General features: G+C 40.2%; 2 protein-coding genes and 1 long non-coding RNA gene across 3 annotated transcripts in view; all 3 read left to right on the top strand.

Annotated features, from left to right (window-relative positions):
• The first annotated feature begins 736 nt into the window (after positions 1 to 736).
• Positions 737 to 7,561, top strand: LOC111227221 (group 3 secretory phospholipase A2-like). Its single transcript, XM_022752657.1, has 5 exons — positions 737 to 1,028; positions 4,317 to 4,449; positions 5,245 to 5,379; positions 7,289 to 7,344; positions 7,428 to 7,561. The coding sequence occupies exons 1-5, from the start codon at positions 737 to 739 to the stop codon at positions 7,559 to 7,561; spliced, it is 750 nt and encodes a 249-aa protein (XP_022608378.1).
• A 1,163-nt stretch (positions 7,562 to 8,724) lies between these two features.
• LOC111231801 lies at positions 8,725 to 9,686 on the top strand. Its single transcript, XR_002665517.1, has 3 exons — positions 8,725 to 8,891; positions 9,116 to 9,235; positions 9,375 to 9,686. It is a non-coding gene; the product is annotated as an uncharacterized LOC111231801 (long non-coding RNA).
• A 1,517-nt stretch (positions 9,687 to 11,203) lies between these two features.
• Positions 11,204 to 21,648, top strand: part of hectd4 (HECT domain E3 ubiquitin protein ligase 4) — a 35,711-nt gene continuing 25,266 nt past the window's right edge. Inside the window, exons 1-12 of the mRNA XM_022753028.1 lie at positions 11,204 to 11,431; positions 15,381 to 15,934; positions 17,547 to 17,636; positions 17,722 to 17,849; positions 18,385 to 18,493; positions 19,409 to 19,547; positions 19,902 to 20,072; positions 20,183 to 20,375; positions 20,477 to 20,638; positions 20,886 to 20,999; positions 21,113 to 21,253; positions 21,344 to 21,579. Of these exons, the coding sequence (XP_022608749.1) occupies positions 11,285 to 11,431; positions 15,381 to 15,934; positions 17,547 to 17,636; positions 17,722 to 17,849; positions 18,385 to 18,493; positions 19,409 to 19,547; positions 19,902 to 20,072; positions 20,183 to 20,375; positions 20,477 to 20,638; positions 20,886 to 20,999; positions 21,113 to 21,253; positions 21,344 to 21,579 (2,184 nt within the window). The 5' untranslated portion in view covers positions 11,204 to 11,284. The remainder of the gene's footprint in view (positions 11,432 to 15,380; positions 15,935 to 17,546; positions 17,637 to 17,721; positions 17,850 to 18,384; positions 18,494 to 19,408; positions 19,548 to 19,901; positions 20,073 to 20,182; positions 20,376 to 20,476; positions 20,639 to 20,885; positions 21,000 to 21,112; positions 21,254 to 21,343; positions 21,580 to 21,648) is intronic.

The raw sequence follows: 21,648 nt of genomic DNA, 5'->3' as shown, positions 1-21,648 counted from the left end.
TGAAGATGGAAGCAGAAGAAAAGGGAGCAGCATATCCTGGGGAGCATTTGGCTAGTAAATTAGACTGTGGCAATTAAATGAACAAAAACAGCACATCTTTTTAAAATCATATTTATAGCCACAATAATTCAATCCATACAACTAGGCTATACGTTTGTCTTTTTATTCAGCACCAGCTGTAAACTCCTGCAGGTTAGGACAGCTCTGCATCTTTCCTCCAAAATCTTAGTGGCAATACAAATAATGTCTTTAGGTTATAGGGTGATTCAGTTCTAAGTATAAGCCGAAACTGTCTGGGAACACAAATGCACACTAACTAAAACAGTGAGGTGTGTCATATTCCCACAGCAGACCAATAAGAAGGCCCTCTCAACAAACAGTCCGGGAGGCACACATGACTCTCAAACAGAGACAGACACCTTAAAACCGGCAGGTGCAGAGCTACACTGATGCTGCAGCAAATGCGGAATAATTCCTCCTTTCAGACATTGATTAAACCCTTCAAACAGGATTGGCTATACACCAATTTCACATTGAAATGCAAAGCAGAGTCCTACAGCAAGTTATTTTCTCCTTATCATGGCTCATTTTATCAAAAGCACAAGATGTGATCGGATCTGGTCTCTCCTGTCTCAGATACAGTCCTGCAGATGCTGACGGACAGACGCGCATCACTTTTCTGCGGGAGGACGCAGCCGGTGTGCGCTCCTTCTACCTCACCCTGTGGTCCGAAGACATGCGCCTGCTAACATGCGAAGTAACCAGCAGTCCACTGGCCACTGAGCGTTACCGCACTCTCTGCGACAGAAGCGGCACTCAGAGTCAAGAAATAACCCGGCGGTTGAATATCAGTGTGTTGTCGGCTCCGGATGCTCCTTGCGCGCTCGTCTCCTCCAGTGCGCCAAAGTTTCCCAGGCGCACAAGAAGAGATGGGACAGAGGGCAAAGCTCGGCGGAAACGCGCCTGGATATTGCCAGGAACTCTGTGGTGCGGCAAGGGAAACGAAGCGGTCAGATACGAGCAGTTGGGTGAGTGGGGGATGTTGATTTCATTACTTTTTGTGCCCTACATGTCTGTTCGGTAGACAAATATTATAGGCCAGGGAAGACATGGATGGAATGGTTAATGGATAGAAACATGTGAGTCACTTCCATAGGGTAGGCTCATTATTAGCTAACACCCTGGACCTTCTGGAAGAATGTAAAATACAGGAATTTGCTGTTTGCTCCCCCAAAAAACATCATCACCTCTCAGCAAGTCCTAGACATACTCTTTATTAATATCATAGAAGATAAAATTCAGTAGTGCAGTAGTATTTGTTATAAGCAAAAGCTACATTAATGTAACAGAAGTTTCTGTTAGTTTATGTGACAATGTCAACAGTGTAATCCTGTTAAATGCACTGTATTACTGTTATATTTCCCAGGTGAAATTGCTTATAATGGTATTTTACAGTATTACTGCTTGGAGGAAAGAAAACAGTAGTCTTCACCATTTTTGCAATGCATTTCGGGAAAACAAAGAGCCAAGTTTGACTGGACCAAACTGAACAGCTGAGTTAGATTTTTTCACCCATCTTCATCCTGCAAATGAATAGGTGAGTGCCTTTTTACTTTATTTGTTAGCTTTGGCAAAATACATCACATTTTCAATTAAGGTATGTTGTGTAGTCGAATACTATCAAACAACACAAGCTATTTTACTTGTAATGTTTGATATAAAGCCTGAGATCTTCCCCTGATTTGAACTCTTCATTTTATGTTTAGGATTCTTTCGCTTAAACGAATTATATTCAGAGTGAATGCATTGGACTTGAATTAAGTTTTAATTCATTTTTGAGATTAGAGTCTGAGCTGACACAAACACCTTTACACAAGCGGTTGAAAGGTATTTTGTCAGCTAAAGTTAGCTAGCACAGAACTGTACAGCTGCTAAGCGGCGGAAACGCGGGAAAGGGTTTGTGATACCGGGAAGGTAACTTGTTTATCACCAGTTTCAGTTTCACTGTGTGTCAGAGTTGAGCTGGACTCTGATTCTTATCCTCTAAATTACAGGATGAGTTTCATCTTAACCTTCCTTTGTGTTTGCATCTGCTAAGTGCACTCCTGGAGAGGACACTGCTGATTTACTTTACAGGGAGCTTGTTTACTAATGTTAGCTAGCTAGCTAAACTGACATCACTTGTCACTTAAACTATTATGAACAGAGCCGACATAAGGTGGCTGTTCAACATGGTTTAACTCTGCATTACACCACCTTATAATGTACATAACAAAAAGAACAGGGCTCATCTGTGAATGGGTAATTCATTCAATTCATTTTTCCTGACACTGCATTCTTTGCAGTGTGGTAATGTCAATGTTGAAATGGGTTTTTCTTTGTCAGGTTTCAGGTGAAACATCAGGAAGCTGTATTCACCACTGGATGATCAGCACTGAGGGGCACATCATTTGTGAGGCCACCCAGCAACCCTTTGTTGACCAGACCTGCTGCCGTTTTTTCCACTTACTACTCCTCAAAACTTCAATATCAAGAATTCATTTGAAGGTTAGATGCTTACTTCCTTCAGCTGGTATTGTGTGCTCACAGCAGGTCACATTCAGGCTGCCTAAAACATTTGATTACTAGAGCATGTTACGGAAGCTTTTCTGACAGAAATCAAGGATTTAAAAATACCATCACTTTCTTTGCTCCATGTTTTTGGCGAAATCATTGAATTTCAGTACTGTGCGGATTTACAGGTGACAATATGTAACTCATAAAAAGATGATAAAAATGGAACAGCACCTACAGATAAGGTAGTGCTGTGATTTGTATTATTATCTTAGTGAGTACAGTTTATTTTTTCCCACAAACTCTGAACACTGATGCTTGTTTTTGAGGCAGTTTATCGAGATAAAGTTTGAGAGAGGCATCAAGGCTGGACTGGGCAAAGTCCTGTTAAAACATACGGAGAAGGTCACCCAGAAAATTATTACATCAGTCAACCCTCATGTCTCCAGTCTACTAAAGAAATTAAGGACTTTGGGACTTTACATAGTGAACACAGCCATTTACACAAACACGCACTCAAACACTACACACGTGGTCTCTTTGCCACACTGTTGTTTCAGTTACTCAGTAAGTCATTCTTGATCACTCATTCAGTCAGTCACACTCTCTAAGTCAACAGTGTTAATCACTGATTCACCACTCTGTAACTTGATGATATTTGATCTTTTTTTTCTTTTTTTTGTTTATTTGCATTTAATGTTCATGCAGACCACAATACTTGTAAAAATATTTCGTATTAAAATGATGACATTTTTGTTTATTTGCTCTAAATGTTCCTTATGTTACGTTTTGTTTTTTGCCAAAGAAAGCTTTTCAAAACTTTTTCACAAGCTTAATAAAGAGAAACATTATTTGAAAAGACACTTTGAAGCTGTATTATTTGTCTTAAAATTTTAAGTTACAATTTTTAAAAGCTACATTTATTCAAGGTATTCAATGTATATGAGTGCCAAGGAGTGATTCATCGAGTTTAGGAAAGAAAATATCACAGTAGTTCTTTTTGCTAGAAGTTAATTAATCAATACCTTAGTAGTAGAAATCTGCCTGTGAAAAAAGTGCTAATAAACAGTAATAAACTGCTAATCCTTCATCAATATTTTACTGTAAAAGTAGAAAATAACACATTTTTGTTTGTATTTAAAAAAACAGCGAACTGTAAATTTAAGCAACAGAAAGACACTGTTTACAGTAACATCATGGCAACCCTGCTTCCAGGTCTTAACCATTTTTTAATCGAGAAATCTTTAACAGTGTGAACTCCCCATAAGAATATTATGACTGGCATTTTAAAAAATAAAACACCAGATATTTTAGAGTGATTCAATATACAAAGAATAATTTTATTGAATTTAATTAAGCTGAACTGAACTGTTTTGTTGTAATGTTGATGTTGAAAGCATGCCACAAAGTGTGTATTTAATTAAAATGCAGCATTTTTGGGACACTTTCACGGGTGCAGTTATTGTACAGAATTCAAGAGAAATGAGAATGGAGGTTGATTTACATCATAAGAAAAATAATTAGAAAGTCTGCAGAGTAATTATATGGCAGTCGCGTCAAACAAAAATGTGCCTCAGTAGGTTTTTTTTTAATTGAAGGTCTTGATTTTACAACCCATACATCTTTCATTTTCAAATAGGCTAACTGTCTTTGAAGCATTTTGGTTTTAAATCAGCTAAAAAATCTATCTCTGCTTGCAGCTTTCTTTGATACCAAAAATCCTTTGATATTTGACTGAATTCACGTCTTGCTCTCGTGCATAGGAATGTTTGAAGATGCAGATAGATGCTGTCGTGAGCACGACCACTGCTTGCATATCATCCCTGCTTTCACAGTGAATTATGGAGTCTTCAACCCCAACCTCTACACCGTCTCACACTGTGACTGTGACCAAAGGTGAGCATCATAATGCCCACCCCTGGCATCTAATACTGAGTCAGGATATTTAAGTTTTTCTTGCCTCAAGGGAAACTCCTGCAACTTGTAAATCACATCCCCCCCTGACCTATCCCCATAACGCTCTGGCTGTCATGGTCAGTCAAGTGAGGACAGACCTGCTCGAAGGCTGAATTTATAGGTGTTGTAGTAGTTGGTGCATTTTATACCTTGCACTTCTTACTAATAAAAGTGTGGTTCTCCTGTGAGTATTTTGTCACTATAAAGCTATTTAAGAAGGAGAACCTGGGGCCATATGATATTACCATTCATTCAGGATTAATAAATATATCACTGCAATCAGCCCTTCAGGTAAACTATTTATGTCAAGACTGAACACGGTGCTTGCTGTTTTTGTGATAGCATTCCATTCCTCCTTCACAATCTATTATTTAAACCTGCAGAGACGTTTGTTTTCTTCTCACTTCACATCTAGTGCTGACAGGTGCATGTGTATTACATTTTCCCTCTAACTCTTAGTGCTCATCCACAAGTACCTGACACATTTTAAGAATTCACCCCGCACCTAAAATGTTATCTCTTGCTATAAACTTTTTGGACTTTGTAGAAGATATAGACAAAATGGTGTAGCATTTATGGATATTTACCCACCATGCATGTGTTAATTTTACATTTACATTTTATTATTTTGCAGATGCTTTTATCCAAAGCAACTTACAAGTGAGGGCCATCACTAAAGCTTCATTTTCACTGGACTCTTTGACCTTTGCTTTTTCTTTTTCCGCCTTTCTCAAGGTTTCGACAGTGTCTTCAGAATGTGAATGATACCGTTTCCTCGATGGTGGGCTATAGCTTTTTCAACATCCTGCGGGTTCCCTGCTTCGAGCTCAAAAATCAGAGGCGTTGCACCCAGATGTACTGGTGGGGAATGTAAGAGAAACACACTGCATTCACTTTAACTGCATATTGTTAGACACAATTGTGAGTGTTCAATGGAAAATGACGGCATGGTCACATGTGGTGTAGGAGCAGCAGATGTACCTCTGCAGCTTGTAGTAACATGTCTGATTAACTGCCAAACCTCATAAAATCATGAAGGTGTGCTGTGCCAGTCCTCTGCTCTGTTTTCATAACTTAATCTATCAGGTTACTAACAAACAAGAATTATTAACCTTTTTTGAGCATTAATGGCATTACATTGAAATTACGAGTGTTTGAAATTACAGATCATATCCCAAACAAGTATACCTGTTCTTAATCAAATAAATATGCAAATTTGGTTTGTATAAGTTTAAAATACAACAGATGCATTTGAAAAAGGGTTTTTTTTTCTGTGGTTTGGTTTTAACATCCATGTTTACTCTCTACAGGTGCAAAGTAGCCAAACAGGCTCCATATGCCGTCTTCAAAAATCCCCTCCCATACAACACCTCTGATGTTGCAAACAAATACTTGAACAACACTAGAAGCAACAAGTTAACAAGCGAGGTAACAAAAAGCCATGTGATCGGCCCATGCAGAAAGTCACAAAAAAGTGAACCTAGATGTGGCTCCAGAGACCCGCCCAGACAAGACACTTTCTACCGCAGAGGGACAAAGGGGAAAGGATGTAAAACACACTGTAAACTGTCTACAGTCGCACCCCCCCAAATGCCCCCATTGGCACACACCACTACTCCTTCAATGATAACAGGTCTTTTAAATCCTTCTAAAAGTAAGGCATCAATGTCAAATAAAAAAAATGTTGGAAAAGAGAAGCGCACCAGAAAGGGCCTGTTGGCTTACCCTACACAGAGAAGCCAAGTTCCACCACAGGTGACTATAAACTCTTATCCACAACCATCATCTACAACACAAAGCATGCCACCTTTAACACAGAGCCCAAATCACTCCACAGCCATCACAACAGCGACCAAAACCAGAAAAAGTCACAGAAAAGCTCCAAAGCAAAGTGGCTGTTGTGGATCTAGGATGCCTGTGAGGGGGTTTTCGCCTCGTTGTAAAAGTTGTCTGGAACAAGCAACAAGATCTCACTTGACAATTGTTAGAGCTGCAACAACTACAAATGGACTGCTAGTCAAAGTGACAACGGAAACATCCGGACAAGACACTTTGAAGAGACTCTGGAATACAGCTACATTTGCAACACCCATGACAACAAAACTAAAGACAGCAGCCTCTCTTCATGAGGATGGCAAGCCACAAAAGCAAATTGACTCGCGTCTACTAGAAAATAAGACAGGCCAGGAGCCCATGGGTAGTACCATAGCCCAAAGTACGAAGGAAGAAAGAATCTTAAAACAAAGTAATGCATTGCGTAATATGACAGGTGAGTGCATGCAGTGCCCCATCACTTCTCCTGGGGCCTTTTGCAGCATAACAGGCTCCTGCTCACAGCACCAGGCATATTACGAGTAATTATAATGATGCCAGAGATCTTCAATATAACTTATTTAAATTGAATGTTGACCACCCATTAAGCACTCAGTGCCAGTAAAATCAGTTAGAGTCATCTGTCACACTGGCTGGTAACATTATAAGATGATAACTCTCGAATCTGTCAAAATTAAAATGATCACTTGAATTTTGCATTTAATGACAAACTGTAAGACTTGTATTATTGAATTACCTATAATATGAATTATCACTAACACCAACCCTAAATGTTTTGTAAGTGAGTGAGCATGTTTTAAATTGATGATAGAAAAATTAGTAGCGTAAAATGTCACTGTTGTACCTATTTATTTATTACATTAATTATGGTGGGTAATGCTGCTATTATGTTAAGGCCCTACATAAGAATTCCAGTGTGATTATTGTATTTAAAAAGGTGGTCCAGGTATGGGTCCAGGGCAGTATGTTTTTATGGAGCCAGAGCTACCACGCCCCCTACAGGTGGGAGAGAATGCTAATTTTCACCACTGATTGATAGCTTAGGTAAATTGTATCATAACCTGTGTTTCTTTTTGCTCCTGCAGACAATCAGCTCCTGTGTGGAAGCTTCAAACATCTGGATGAATGTAAATATCAAATCCCTCCTCTGCAGAAGAAATATGATCTGCAGAATATGGAGTCAAAGACTGCCTACCACTGTGGTTGCACCAGCCGGTAACATAACAGCATTTTTCCCCATATTTATATAGATGCAACAATGCAAGAGTCTTAAAGATGAAAAATATAATTTCTTCCTTGAATTTATAATCACTGAAATATATGTCAGGGGCATGTATTCTCCTGGATAACTGGATAACTGGAAAACTGCACTGAGTAAAGCCTGGCCTTTTTCTTCAATCCATGTTTTAGATTTAAGGGGGCTCTGACTGTTCCTCAGCAAAATTATCCTTACAGCTTTGTGATCCCACTCCATTAGACAGGCCCCTGATCTACTCCTGTGTTTACCGCTGTAGAACAGGGGTAGATATAAACAAATGAATATTGCAAACGCTTGACAGTGTCAGAGCATTGAATGAAAATCCTACTTCACAGCTTGGGACATCATGCTTTGTGTTTTCTTGTGTATTTTGGCCACAATATTAATAGTTCAGCATAACATGACTGTAACCCCTGGAAGCTAGAGCTTTACAACATAGTTTATTGAAGCCAAGGAACTGAAAGCCTTACACAACTGTTGAACCAAACTAAAAGCTACTATCCCAACAAGCCATTATGACTGTATTATGCATTCCTGAGCTACTTCCATGTTCCACCTGCAGTTTGCAGTGAGATGAACTAAACAGGGCAACTTTGAGCAAAATTAGAAGTCATGTAAAACTGAGCTGTAATATGCATATCTGCCAAAACTAAAAACTAAAAAAAAAGAAAAAAAAAGGATTATTCTTAGATTTACTTGTTGTCTAGTTGCACCCATCAGAAGACCTGTCAAAGACTTTTTTCACAGCAAACACTTTGGCAGGTCTTAGCAGGAAAACTGCTGCAGGTGGAACCAATAATGTTAACGATGGCTGCATTCCATTAAGGTTTACCAGGTGCAGGGTTTTGCCATAAACCCTTTTTTTTTTTACATCAGACATTTTGACACAGGTTTAACTAATAACATTAATGATAGCTCAGTTCTGTTCAACTGTCCCTTTAAACTATGACAGTGTTACAGTGACACAGCTAAATGGAATTCAGCCATCCATAATCTTATTATTTTCACTTGTGGCTTTCTTGCTGTAACATGTCGAAATGTTTTCCTTGAAAAAAGGTCTACAGTGCATACAGACTCACTGTCACATTTAATGGAGAGCTGTCATTACTGTTACTGACTGACTAGTCAACATGTCTGCCATGGAAAAATCTTTTTGGAAGTGATAGCAGGTTACAACCCTATGTTTTAAATATTTTTATTTACAATTGACGGATATCATTTGATCTGATGGATCATGCCAGCTACTACTGTATGTAACGTTTGTACTTAGGGCTACAGCAGCGCATGTATGGTAAGACTATTATTCCTCATTCCTATCTACAGTATGTTATAAACAATGAGGAAGGCCTGCCCCCTCAGGCAGCTTTCTCCTTCTTTGTCTGTGTCTCTCTCTCTCTGAGTCACACACTCAAATGCATATCCCGCTATATTGTTTAATTCCTGCCTTGTTTCTCTCTTTATTTCTGTATGTGTGGTTGTAAATGACCACTGTTTGTCTTTTTGTCAATTTTACAGCTTGGCTGTTCAGATCAAAAGCTTCAAGCAGCCCAGTGTTCTCCCCACGCTAGTGATGGATTTTGTCTCCTACTACTGCTTTAGAATGCCGAAGGAGAAAAAGTGCCATCGCAGAAAAAGGTTTTAAGTTCAGATGTGCTTATTCATATTTGTCTCAGAAAACAGTCTCCGGTCTAATGGCTTAACTCAGTTTTCCTCTATATAAAAGATTATTAGGTTGGGTTCTGTTTCTGATATTTTTTGTATGTTTCTTTTCTAGCTGTTCTTGGGGCTTCATTAAAGCCTCTGACCTACTTCGAGCACTAAAGAAGATAGAGGAAAAAGACACAGCTGGGGTGCGAAATTCAGGAAATGACAGAAAAAGAGGGATTCCTGTTCGACTTTATAAGCGATGCCTAAGGCTGGAAAGAGAAGCTGATATTATGGCACAGCTCACATGATTACAGACTAAGCTGCCATGTGCAGCAACAATGACTTTTATCAGCTTTAAATTTCATGCGGCATTTTCTGTTTCTCTCTGATGGTATAAAATGGCAGTGCAATGAAAATACTCAAGGACTCAAACCCTTCAATCTGGTAATATTTTTGTAAGTATGTCATGGATGTGAATTTAATATATTTATAAAGAACTGTTATACAAAACTGAAAACCATCCAATTGTTCAATTGTGCTTTGAAAATGTAATACACTCATTTATTTTGTTTGAAAATCATGTGTTGAGGCCATTTTGCAAACACATTCCATTATTTGCACTACATATTAATTTAGTCAGGAAAAATTATTAGACATACACCTCAATGCATTAAAAAACAACTCACAACCTTCCAGTAATCATAACCCTAAATGAGAAAAGTTACACAACAAATTCTTGGTTTACCTTTTAGCTATTGAAATGATTATCATTTATTAGCTTTAGTGTAGTGTGATCTATCCCTACCCTTCATAATATATCATACAAAATTACATATCTTACTACATGTAAATAAAACATCCCTGATCCAAAAACCTTTTGTGAGGGATACAACATGTTCAATGTGCACCTCATCTGTCCTTTCATAAACTCCAATGACTTACAATGTATTGCATCAGTGTTTCTTTGACATGTTATTTCCAAGGTAAGAGAGATGGAAACTGGCTACATCAGTTGTTTGAAACAGATTCAAATATCTATTCCTCTTCAACTAGACAATTGTCAGGTTTGCACCTCCCCAGAAACACCACCATAGCCAAGTAGGCTTCATACAGGCCATAAATGTGACCTCAAGATTTTGTTGCTATGTTGCATTTAATAAATTTGTGTATTTTACATGACATGAAGGACTATGTAAAATCACACAATTAAATGTCAGGGGTAACACAATTAGGCAACAGGACTTATTTCCATTGTGGTCTATGGATCTGATGTACAGTAAAGACAGCAAATATGCGGGTGACGACCAAACCCTGAACTTTGTTATTATATTGTACAATATAATCTTTGAACTACATGATAGTTATCTTTTTCTTCTTATTATTATTATTATAGTAATGTGTTGTTCTGTTAGACACCAGAATGAACTCATGAATTTTTGACAGCTTTTATTCTGGCCCGCGGTGCATGCTGGGAGCAGCTAGTTGGCCTTGGAAACATGGCGTCGCACTGACAGCTGGGAGACTTTCATTATCTTCTCCAGCCACTGACACAGCGGCTGGGCCGTCAGCGGAGCCGCCTGCCTCCAGGTTTTAACTGTGAAATGAGCTTACTACAGATGAAGTCTTCGTCCTGAAAACCCTGTTGTTTTAACGGTACGGTGCGATAACAGATTTTGTAGGGGTGTCACGCCCACTCTGCTCGGTAACGTTATAACGATACCGTACTGTAAGTTAGCTCCGCTTCCAGCTAACCGAGCCAGACAGACAGCTAGCAGCCGCTGTTAGCACGACACGAGCACGGATGTTATGTGAAGAGGAGCTGCCGCTGCTGCCTGCTCACTGCTCGGCTGTCGTTTTTTAGCGCGCTCCCTAGCACTACAGTCTGCCCCGTCAAACACCATCATCAGATAACACGGAGACGGTAACGGCTGTTATGTTATTGTAGCTCGCTAGCAGGCTAGCTAGGGCGTTTCTGTCAATCTGTCACTGAATTTTTAATGTTCGACCCCTTTGGCATCACTGTCGGAGGAGAGAGCGATGGGCTCCGGGGCTGTGGATTCGTCCCAGTGGCTTTCGGTGAAGGAGGAAACAATTTTCCTCCACGACGGACTCATTCGGGTCACAGATCTGGCCGAACTGCCCAGTGAAATTGGAGTGTCGGAGCAGGGGGACACCGAGCAGGAGGTGGGTGAAAACCATCTCGGACACACACACTCACACACATACACACAAAGGTTTATATATAGAAACACACGCACATTACTATGATCATGTTGTCTTTTTTTGTCTTTTAATGTAAAAATGTTTTCACTGTCTGCTGTAACACACCCTCAGTGATAACGGTAGCGCTAACGTTTGCAAGTTTCCTGCCCTGCTTGTTATTGACCAACAATTTCAGTTCATGGTCACTTCATGTCCGGGTACTTCCTTCAAAATAGAAGTCAAAATAAATTATGCCACTCAATCGGCTACAATCGAATGACAAATGCAGAATTGTGTAATGTTAAAATCTCTAAAAGTTTATATGGTCAAACACTGTTTCAGTTAATGGCACGTTCAAGTAATGTTATGTGTAATTTGAAATCAATTATAGTATTCAAATAACTCGATTCGAATATGAGGTGGCGCATACACTTGCATGCTATCCCTCTACCTCAGGTGTCAAGTTGCACTCCTTCAACTTTATTAGTAGTGCCAGGGCAGCAGCTTCTCCATGCAGGCGACTCCTCAAATTGCATCAAAGTGTAAACATTCCTTTGGGTGCTCAAGTAGAAGTGTGGAGACCAGTATTTTATGTAACTAGATGAAGGCTTGTGTAGCTATTAATCCAAAGATGAGTGATAACTGAAGATGACATGGCTCCTGTGGTTTATGAGCTGTGGAACTGCAGGGACACCACTTAATGTCAAATGTTTTACAATCATTGTCAAGTGTAGAACACTCAGCTAATAGCTGCCATCTCTCATGACCTGTATTTTCTTCTCTAAACTCAAAAAAGCAACGTTTTATCTAGTGCTGCTGAGTGTATAACACTGGGTATAAACTGTACATGGTGTGTATGGGGTCACGTATACAGTATCTTAAAATAGTTGTATAGCCAGCCATTTTCCCATATTTACTGTTATGTTTATCAAGTAGCCCCTAATTTAGACTTTGTGAGCCCAAATTAAAGTTATGTGCGTGACAGAGGTTATTTTAACTTCAGTGTTCAGGTTTAATGTACATAATGTGCATTTAATGTTTTTTGTCTGGGATACAGGCCTTTTATTTTGAAGGCAACATCTCGAACCCGGAAGTATCTAAATTGTTAAGTTGTGGATACTTTACACTAATGCTGATAGAAACTTCAAGCTATCAATTTATATTAACATCCTCTATATTTCCTTGCGCTGCCATGAAAAAAAATAAAAATAAAATAAAGCCAGTGGTATCCATTAGTCTGTAGAGTTAATTTGCCGCAGTACTCATGTCACATGTTTATGAGCTGGTGTCTAATGTCTGGTCGGTGGTAGATGACGATGAATGTTGGACTGTGACTCACAGTGATGTTTAACTACGTAAACTAATTTAGCCATAATATTGGTAGTGCCTTTATCTAATTGTTGCTATTAACATTGACATTTTAACCAATTTTTATGAAATATCATGTATAGCTAATCCAACATGCTGTGAATTGAGTCTCATGTATTTAACTATAACTTTACATGAGTTCACAGCTGCAATCAATTGTTCCCATTTCAGGATTTTTACCTGATGACATTTTATAGGAAAAAAAAACAACACTAAATTTGTTAATAAAAAGTTTTTGCATCTGTTGAATTTTAACAAAAGCGGAAGCTTGCAAGTATGGCTTTTCAAAAACATTTTTATTTGGTCCACATATAGCACTAAATAAAAACATTCAAAATAAATTGGGGTTCATCTTAAAATTCTGAAGAAATTAATGTTAATGTGCTAATATTCCAATACATGTTTTTTTTTTTAGAGTGTGTTATAACAGTGGTCAACCTCAGCTGTATGATGAGAAGTGGCATGTTGGCACAGTTCCATATTTCATAGTGGAGAATTTTTTTTTTTTTTTTTTTTTTTTACTACACAGGAGCTATGCTGAGAGTGGTGTAAGGCTTTTGTGCTCATCAACAGACACTGTCTGCTTGATTTAGTTTTTACAATGTACAGTGTGGTGCATTCAGCTGTGTGTACTACAACATAACCTTATTTGTTCTAACCTCTCCACCGACTATCTAACTGGTCCTATAAATTACCAGTTTGTTAGCTGCCTTTCTTCACAATACCACATTATATTTGCTACTAGTATTATATTCGTACCAGAAAAACAGCAGCTGCAGATGGCTCCTTTGCTGTTCAGTCATCAGCCACATGCTGTTTATTATGGCTGATGTAAGTACATATGTTCTATCGGCAGCTCTGACAGATGACAAACCATTAGTTCATTAATGAATGTGAATGAGCAGGTTTGAACTTGACCCCTCTCCCTTTGTTTTGTCAGTTTGTTAAGCTCAACAGCAAAGCTGCAGTGACCAGACACAGCTTCTGAAATTGTGTTTTTTGTTTAAGCTGAATTAGAACAAGAAGAAACACTGTGGACATGCTGGTGAAGGCACAATAACTGACAGCTGGTCTTTTAACTTGGGGAAATGCACAAGATATTGTTAAGCGCACCACTGTGTAGTTTAGCAGCATGTGTGAATTGAAGGCTGTTTTGTGTTCTTACACTAATCTTTGCCCTGGTACCTTTTTAAAGAATTGTAACAGCGCCAACCACAGTGACCTACAACAAGGCGCACAACATTGTTGTGACAAACAGACATTTTATATAATCAAATTCTGCAACTTCTGTATATATCATGAATTTGGGGCATACAGTATTGAATGTAAAGTATAGTTACATTATCCGCGTGATAATGTCTCAGGGATCCCAAGGATAATAAAATAAAAGTGGCAACATGTATGGGGGAGAGACTCATAAGAGTGACATTTTAATTAAAGCTTTTTAGAAATGGGTAGGTGCAAATAGAAGTAAAGCAGCCGTGTCTGTTGGTGTCAACCCTCCTGCGTATGGCAGGTAGTAGCTCATACCAAAACATAGCCCCCCCCCCCCAAAAAAAAGAAAATCCTTGCACCATTTGTTGTTAGTCCTCAGTCTGTCTTCTTATTCCAGGTTATATTCTGATATTCTACATCTCTGTGTCCAGCGTTAAGACTGACTGGGTCATTCAGTGCCGTTTTCGTAGGTGTTGTGATGCTGACTATTTTTATCCACTTGCAGCAGTGTTTTGCAGAGCAAGGTGGAGAAGGCCCAGCATCCAGTTAAAGAGTGTTACTGTAACATTAGTAGCGTTTCTGAAATTGAATCAATACAAATTGTGCCTGCTAAATGGTATAATGGATTTTTTTTCTAGCCCATGGTCTGTGGGCCACAGAGTGTAATCAATATCTGAAATACTGCCTAAGTGCACATGAGGCACATTGTTTCACTTGTGATAAGCTATCCTAAATATGCCATCTCTGACCATTATTTCGTAGTCCACAGAACTGTAGACACAAGGGTTAATTCTGTGAAAATGATTCATAGTTAGACTGAAGAAACACTGTAAGTACTGATAAATCACAGGCCTGTAAAATAATTTGCTTGTTTGTAAAATAAAATCTTAGCTGCATATTAGCCAACAGTGTAATACACCTTGTGCACAAATTGGCTGTTTTAGACTCTTCTGAAGGTAGACCAACCTTACCCTTTGCTTAGTTTAAAAAGATTTTTTTTGTATCATCATGCTGGTTAAGCACATACACTACAGATGAAGTCAAATGTTCTGTGAAATTATTCTCAGCTGAAACTTTGGATTCAGGTAAAGTAGAACACAGAGATATCTCTCACAACCCTAAATTCAAATCCATGTCAGTGTCATTTAAATTCTCTACCACTTTGCTCTTCTCCTTTAGTTGAATTCATATTTTTCCTTTGACATGCAAAATTAAATTTGTCTGTAGCCAGACCAAGCTTCTTTTATAAAGCTGCAGACAAATTGTCACAGTTATAACTCCTGTTAACGTCATTTTTTTATCTTCTCCTCTTTTCTTTCTTACCCTCCACCCCTGTCCGTCACTCCAGATTCTAACATTTGAGACAAAGAACCCGGTAGAGCTAGCCGAGCGTCTGCGTGCCGTCTGTGGGAATCAGAGCAATGCATATGCTCGCCTGCTGGAGTACCGGCTCAATGCTCTGCGTGGCCTTTGGGGGGCGCAGCGGCAGCTGGCCCTGGAGGAGCAACAGGAGCGAGAGGGTACTGGAGGGGCTGATGAGGAGACCTTGGCCTTGCTCAAAAGACAAGGTCTGCTCCAGCAACCCGAGCAGGCGCCCTTCACCTCCCGTGTTGGTTTGCTGCTGGTCTTCCCCCTTTTGCAGTCCCAGACCCGCAGTGACCCGGCGCTCTGCGGTGTCACAGCAGAGGTACTGCTGGCTTGCCTCCGGGACTGCCAGCCGCTCAGCCTCAGCAAAGAGCCCGCTGACTGCCTCAATGGCCTGGAAGGGCTGCTCTGCTCCTGGCTGGAAGATGGTACCCAGGAGTCAGGCCAACTACAGGGGCAAGCTCAGATGCAGATTCTCCACACACACAGACAGAGGGAAAACGCTGCTGCTGCACTCGTGGCCCTTGCCTGTGCTAGGTGAGGCCTTACATTCTTTACTCATCGTCCCTCTGTTGGCTGTTGTAGACAGTGTACTGAACCAATAATGTTCAGTAAAGGGTTATTATAGTAGCCAGACATATACTGAAGACCCATTGTTACTTTTTAAGTATCAGGAACTCATTGAGAAGTAAAAGCAGTCCAAATGATATGTGATTACATCACTAAACATCATTAAGTCAGTTATTCTTTGCAGCCAAAATAAGCATATAACAAACAAACTGATTAATTTATGTCTTCTCTCTCTTCATTGTGTATGCAACATGAATGATCATGCCTGACTTATGGCTCAAAACCATCCATAACACACTGTAGCAGTCTCGTTTGGATTACACTATTCCTTACTATTACCACCGTGGATATTCTTATCTTAAATTTGTGATTATAAACAGACAGAGTTTGCTGTAGTCTGAACTGTTGTAGCTTCAGCCACAGCTTGTGAAATAGGGCAGCAGCAGAGGGCCCTTGAGGAGAGACAGACCTCACACACAGTGTGTCTATGTATAGGAAGGGGTGACAATGTTTTCCTTGTCTTTGGCTTACATGCAAAAAAAAAACCCAACAATAGCAAAATAAGTCAAACTTACAAGTCTGATATAATTGTTTTGATATTTCTTGTATTTGTCACCTAGCCCACAGAAGAGCAGAATGTGCTTGGTTTTTTTGTGCCTGAACTCTGGCTTCTGCTGGTGACAACTGATCTTGACTTGTCAAAACCAGAACTCTCCACTCTTTGTTTAGCCTCTGTTGAGGCTGAGAGCTCTTTGTTGTGGGGAACTATCCAGCTCTGGTGCCTTTTCACCAGTGGTGGAGGCTAATTAAAGAGCTATCAGCTTTACTCCCCCTCACCTCTGGTGGGGTCGGTTAGCAGATTTGCTATGTGAGACTGCATCGCCATGTGCTTTGATATTGGCTGTTGATAGGGTGTTTACATAGTAAGGTGTAGAGGGGGGCACTGACACAAGGATGACTAATTTTTTCCTATGGAACATTTAAACACTGAACCAAACATACATCCCTGAACAGCACATGGCAGTGTTTCTCTGCCTGGCCCCAGTCTTGCAGTAGAATTGTCAAAATGCACATTTGATAGTATTTGATATGATTGATGGTAAAAATATGTTATCACTGTAGGCATTGCAATCAGTATCATCATGTTGTTATCGATCCTTTCTTTTTGTTTTGATGTCCTGCTCAGGCTGTTTTCCAAAGCTAAGGAGACAAACCAGAATAGCACTCAAGTAGCCCTCCGTTGATCGTCTCCCAGAATATAGAATTACTTGATAGTTAAGTCTTGGATGAAAAGAAGCAGTAAATGAACACTGCACAAACTTAAGTAGGTTGCTCATTACACCCTGCAGAGAGTGGCATTGTAAAATAATCGCTTGTGTTCTAATGGAAAAGATCCTTTTATTCAGATTCAAAAAAGATTATTTTAATAGTATTTTAATTCCCATCACATTACATCGGACAGCCTCTATAATTCAAGCTGAGTATTATTCCACTCACAGTTCCAGAAATACTTAACAATGAGCTTTCACATGTGTTTCATGCTGAGGCCCTCTGACTAATCTGCCAAACTATTTTCCAGGGGATCTCTGAAGACCTTCATCCACACAGTTCACCTGCTGCAGAAGCAAACCGATCTGGGCCAGCTCCCTGTGTCAGATGTCCTGTACAGGTGAGGGCATTACTTTGCTTCATCTGAAAGGTAATTATTAGTGGGTTTCCCAACTTGTAACCGCTCTGTATCTCTCCTGCTTCAGACTTTTGCTCTTGGAAGGAGGCCCAGGCTCTCCATCCTGCCTCCTGGGGGGCAAACACAGTGTGTCCTGGGGTTTTGAGGACATGCTACCCACACCTGATAATTCTGCTGGAGGAGCAGAGAGTAAAGGTACAACATCCTTCTAAAAATGTTTGTGTAATAAGCCTCCAGAGCACATGGAGCACATTCTCTCATGTAAGGCTCATTTGGCCTAAATTTATTGTATTTTACTGTGAAGACATTTGGGCTTAAGGTGAAACTAAAGACTGGAGTTGTGACTGCGAGAGTTTTAGGGGATAAAGCAGAGGAGAGGAGAGTGATGTTTCATTCTCCACCAATCGATCAGCTGACCTTGTGTGTGGTGGAAACTGATCAGGGTGTATATCCATGTAAAGCAAGTTGCATATTTGCGCATATTTTAAGATAATCTGACACTACATCAGTATTGAGTCTTTTTACCCAGATCTCTGAAGGCATATCCAAAGAGTAAACAAAGCAAAGAGATTCCTCCACCTTGTTTAGCATCCTAATTCTTCTGCCTGGTTTCATCCACTCCTCTGTTGATACCTCCCCCTACTTTTCATCTCAGTTGTCCATCATATGTCTATCATTAACCTCCAACTGAATTTATTTATTTATTTATTTCGGTGCGTGTGTCTTGCAGACACTGACCTGGGGCGCTGTCTAGCCACAGACGGGCTCTATCTGTATACCACTAACTCCTCTGGGAGAGGACTCAGCAAGCTGGGCTCTGGTTTACATGGGACACTGAGGTAATGTGACACTCTTTCCCGCCTGCCTTTCTTTGTCTGCAGCATTCAGAGCACAGCAAGAGACAGAGACAGAATGAGAGAGTGAAACACTAAAAATATCCCTTATCACTTACCCATCCCAAGGCAAAAAAAAGATGCTACATTATTTCCTGGACATTTTTAAACTAATATCTGCAGGACACAGTCACATCCTCCCCAACTGTCTTTGATTGACTCGGTTGATTTTAAAAATGACAGAGGTGTGATGTGTGCTCTGCATCTTAATTCCATGCTATGGTAGCAAATTGCCCAATTTGCAAGCAGCTTCCTTCCACACTGTTTTTAGAATTCAAAGAGTTCAGAGTTCATGTTCACACTTTCAGAATAGCTTGCAGCAAAGATACATGTGTCAGATTTAGGCTTGTTAGTTTTATTCTAGAAGTATCTCTGTTTTGTTGATTACATCTGAGAAAAAGTCACAAAACATCTCTGAAGGGAAAATGAATTCTAATACAGTGAGAACCACCGTAAATAACCGGTAGGAACTAGCACAATCAGCCGTAGTCATGGCAGGCAATGGACTAGATTTCTAGACTATAATAGATTTGAAGTAGTTCACCACAGCTTTTCTTAGAGGACACACTGTCAATATATTGTCATAGTCAGCATTCAGTTGGGTAAACAAGATGTTTAAGTCTGTTGAAAGTATTTTAAATACTGCAGAGAACTGTTGACATAATGCATCAGCAGATTATCACCCTGTAGATAATGTATACATTTTGCTGTTTTTTCTGTTTGGAGATGATTATTCGTTTAAATACTGGCATATTTTACATCAACCTCTGGTGTCTCACATGGGTCTTTGACAAATTATGTCAAGCAGAAAAATAAAGCATTCAATTAATCCAGTGAAATGAATGCTCTTTGTTTGTGTAGGGGTTTCGTATACTGTCGAAATGAAGAGTTGGAGCCTGGCTGGGTGGTGTTCAGCAGCGGTCGCCTCCTCCACCGTCCCTCCTCCTTTGATGCCAAGCCTCATCAGCTGTGCCAGGTCATTGACCCCTTCACCCTCCAGGTACTGTTGTTATTATTATTCCACTATTGTTTTTGATTTGATGTTGTACCATTGAGTGTATTTGGCATCGTAAATCTTTCCACATCCTGCATAAAATTATAGTTATATTTGTCATTTCAGTGCAGATTTATTGTTGCATAATAGCATAATAAAAGTGACTTAGTCATACAAACCATGCTCACGTTTGGGCAGCATGTCATTCTGATGAGGATTCAATAAAGATACAAAAGGTGAAGAGGTAGGGGGGAATTGTAATGATACATACATGAATTCAGAATTATCCAACCAGCTCTTAAATATTCAGTTAATGTGCACGGCCATAGCCAGGATTAATGTTCACTGTGTCATTTTCAGGTGTGCCAGATTGTGCCCATGCCAGCCCATCACTTCCCTGTGGGCAGCAGCATGACCACGCTGCACCTCTGCTCAGACGGAACCTACCTATACTGGGTCTGGTCCCCAGCCAGTCTCAACGAGAAGACGCAGAAAGGCCACTCTGTTTTCATGGATGTCTTTCACTTGTCTGTGAGTACTACAGTATATCCCCTGCAATACACAATAGATTCAGCTGTATTTAGTGTGCTTATGTCTGTTTTCCATATTTGATGTTTTTCTCTCCCCTGTCCATGGTGCAGACACAGACAGGATTGTGCGTCGCAGACATCTTGCAGGAGAGGGTTATTCTTACTCGCAAGGAAGGCGAATCTTCCAAGTGCTTGAATGAACTTCTCTTGAGTCGAATGTCACGCTTCCGGGCCTCCCATTCTGCCACATTGGCTGCTCTCACAGGCTCTGCAATTACCAACACAGTCAAAGAGGAACAGTCTGGTAATTCATCAGCAAAATGCTTTAATGTGCAAATCCTATGGATCATATATGTGATTTTCTATATCCCACTGGTGACACTTTTCTGTTCGACTCTTTTGAAGCTGTCAACACTAGCTGTGGACTCCCTCTTAAGACTCTGAGAAAGACCCCAATGTATGTGTGTGGAACCTATCTAGTGATGCTGGTCTCACCTCCTGGTGTATCGGGGAGCTCTGCCACACGCTCCTTATTTGGAGGTACCAGCAGCCTGTCGTCTCTCAAAAGTAAGAGCACACACATACAGTGCTAAATCCTCACTGTGTTTACTTTTTTGTCATAATGTCTGACAGTTATTTTCTTTGGAAAAGTCCAAAAATGTCATGTTTAGGTTTTACGTTTTACGTGAGACTTGAAGGCCTAAGGATGAATGATAGTTACAGCTATATTACATTACAGTTGAAAACAGATCACTTTTAAATATAGACAATAACAAACATTTTTGTTGTCTTTGTTGTCTTGTCTTATGATCAGTTTTAGCCTCCAGCCTGGTCTTTAACCTGGCTGATGGTCAGTTCAGCAGCCGCGCAGACCTCATTGATGCTCCTGGCAGTTCTCTGGGCAGGGGAGCCCAGGTGGCAGGGCTTGGTGAGCTCAACTTTTGTCACATTCCACCGGTATATTTTGAACTTGCAGAATATAGTCACACAGTGCGTGGCCAATGTAATCGACATTTGATTATGCGAACTTTGACTTCACAGGAGCATGTTATGATGCACTGAACAACTTGATCTGGACCTGTTCCAGTGATTACATAGATCAGTGGTGCAACCCTGGGAACCAAGCCTTTCATCATGTGTGCCATAGGCTCGGTGTCAGCCATGTCATCAAAGAACCCAAAGGTAGACACATACTGCACTGAAACCTCAGGTTGATTTCTTTATGAGGTTAAGTCAGAAATTTGATCATCTGCAAAACCTGTCCCTTCACAGAGGAAACTGTGGCCACTGGCGAGGTGATCAACCAGCTGCTTCATCATGTAGGTGCTATGTGTATCCACCAGCTCAACCTGCTGGCAGCAAGCAGCAACAGCTTGCCCCTGGGCGCCCTGCTGGGTAAACAACACCCCATTGAGGCGCGTCACTTCAGCAGCATCTGTGACATTATGGAGAAGGCCATGGTCAATGGGGATACCTGTATCATCCGCTGCATCTTGGTGGTGTTCCAGGTTAGTTTCCAGGTGCAGCTTGGGGCAGTGCAGAAAATGTCTCTGCTATTTTCTTTGTTCTTTAGTTTA

This window comes from Seriola dumerili, unplaced genomic scaffold (assembly GCF_002260705.1).
Source record: "Seriola dumerili isolate Sdu_G_001 unplaced genomic scaffold, Sdu_1.0 BDQW01000017.1, whole genome shotgun sequence".
In the NCBI taxonomy this organism is placed as follows: Eukaryota; Metazoa; Chordata; class Actinopteri; order Carangiformes; family Carangidae; genus Seriola; species Seriola dumerili.
This window is presented reverse-complemented; position numbering and strand designations above follow the sequence as displayed.

Excerpts from the sequence above, each read along its gene's own strand:
- LOC111227221 (XM_022752657.1), top strand. The coding sequence starts at position 737 with ATGCGCCTGCTAACATGCGAAGTAACCAGCAGTCCACTGGCCACTGAG. Across the intron at positions 1,029-4,316 it reads GGTCAGATACGAGCAGTTGG|GAATGTTTGAAGATGCAGAT; the intron begins GTGAGTGGGGGA and ends TCTCGTGCATAG. Across the intron at positions 4,450-5,244 it reads CACTGTGACTGTGACCAAAG|GTTTCGACAGTGTCTTCAGA; the intron begins GTGAGCATCATA and ends GCCTTTCTCAAG.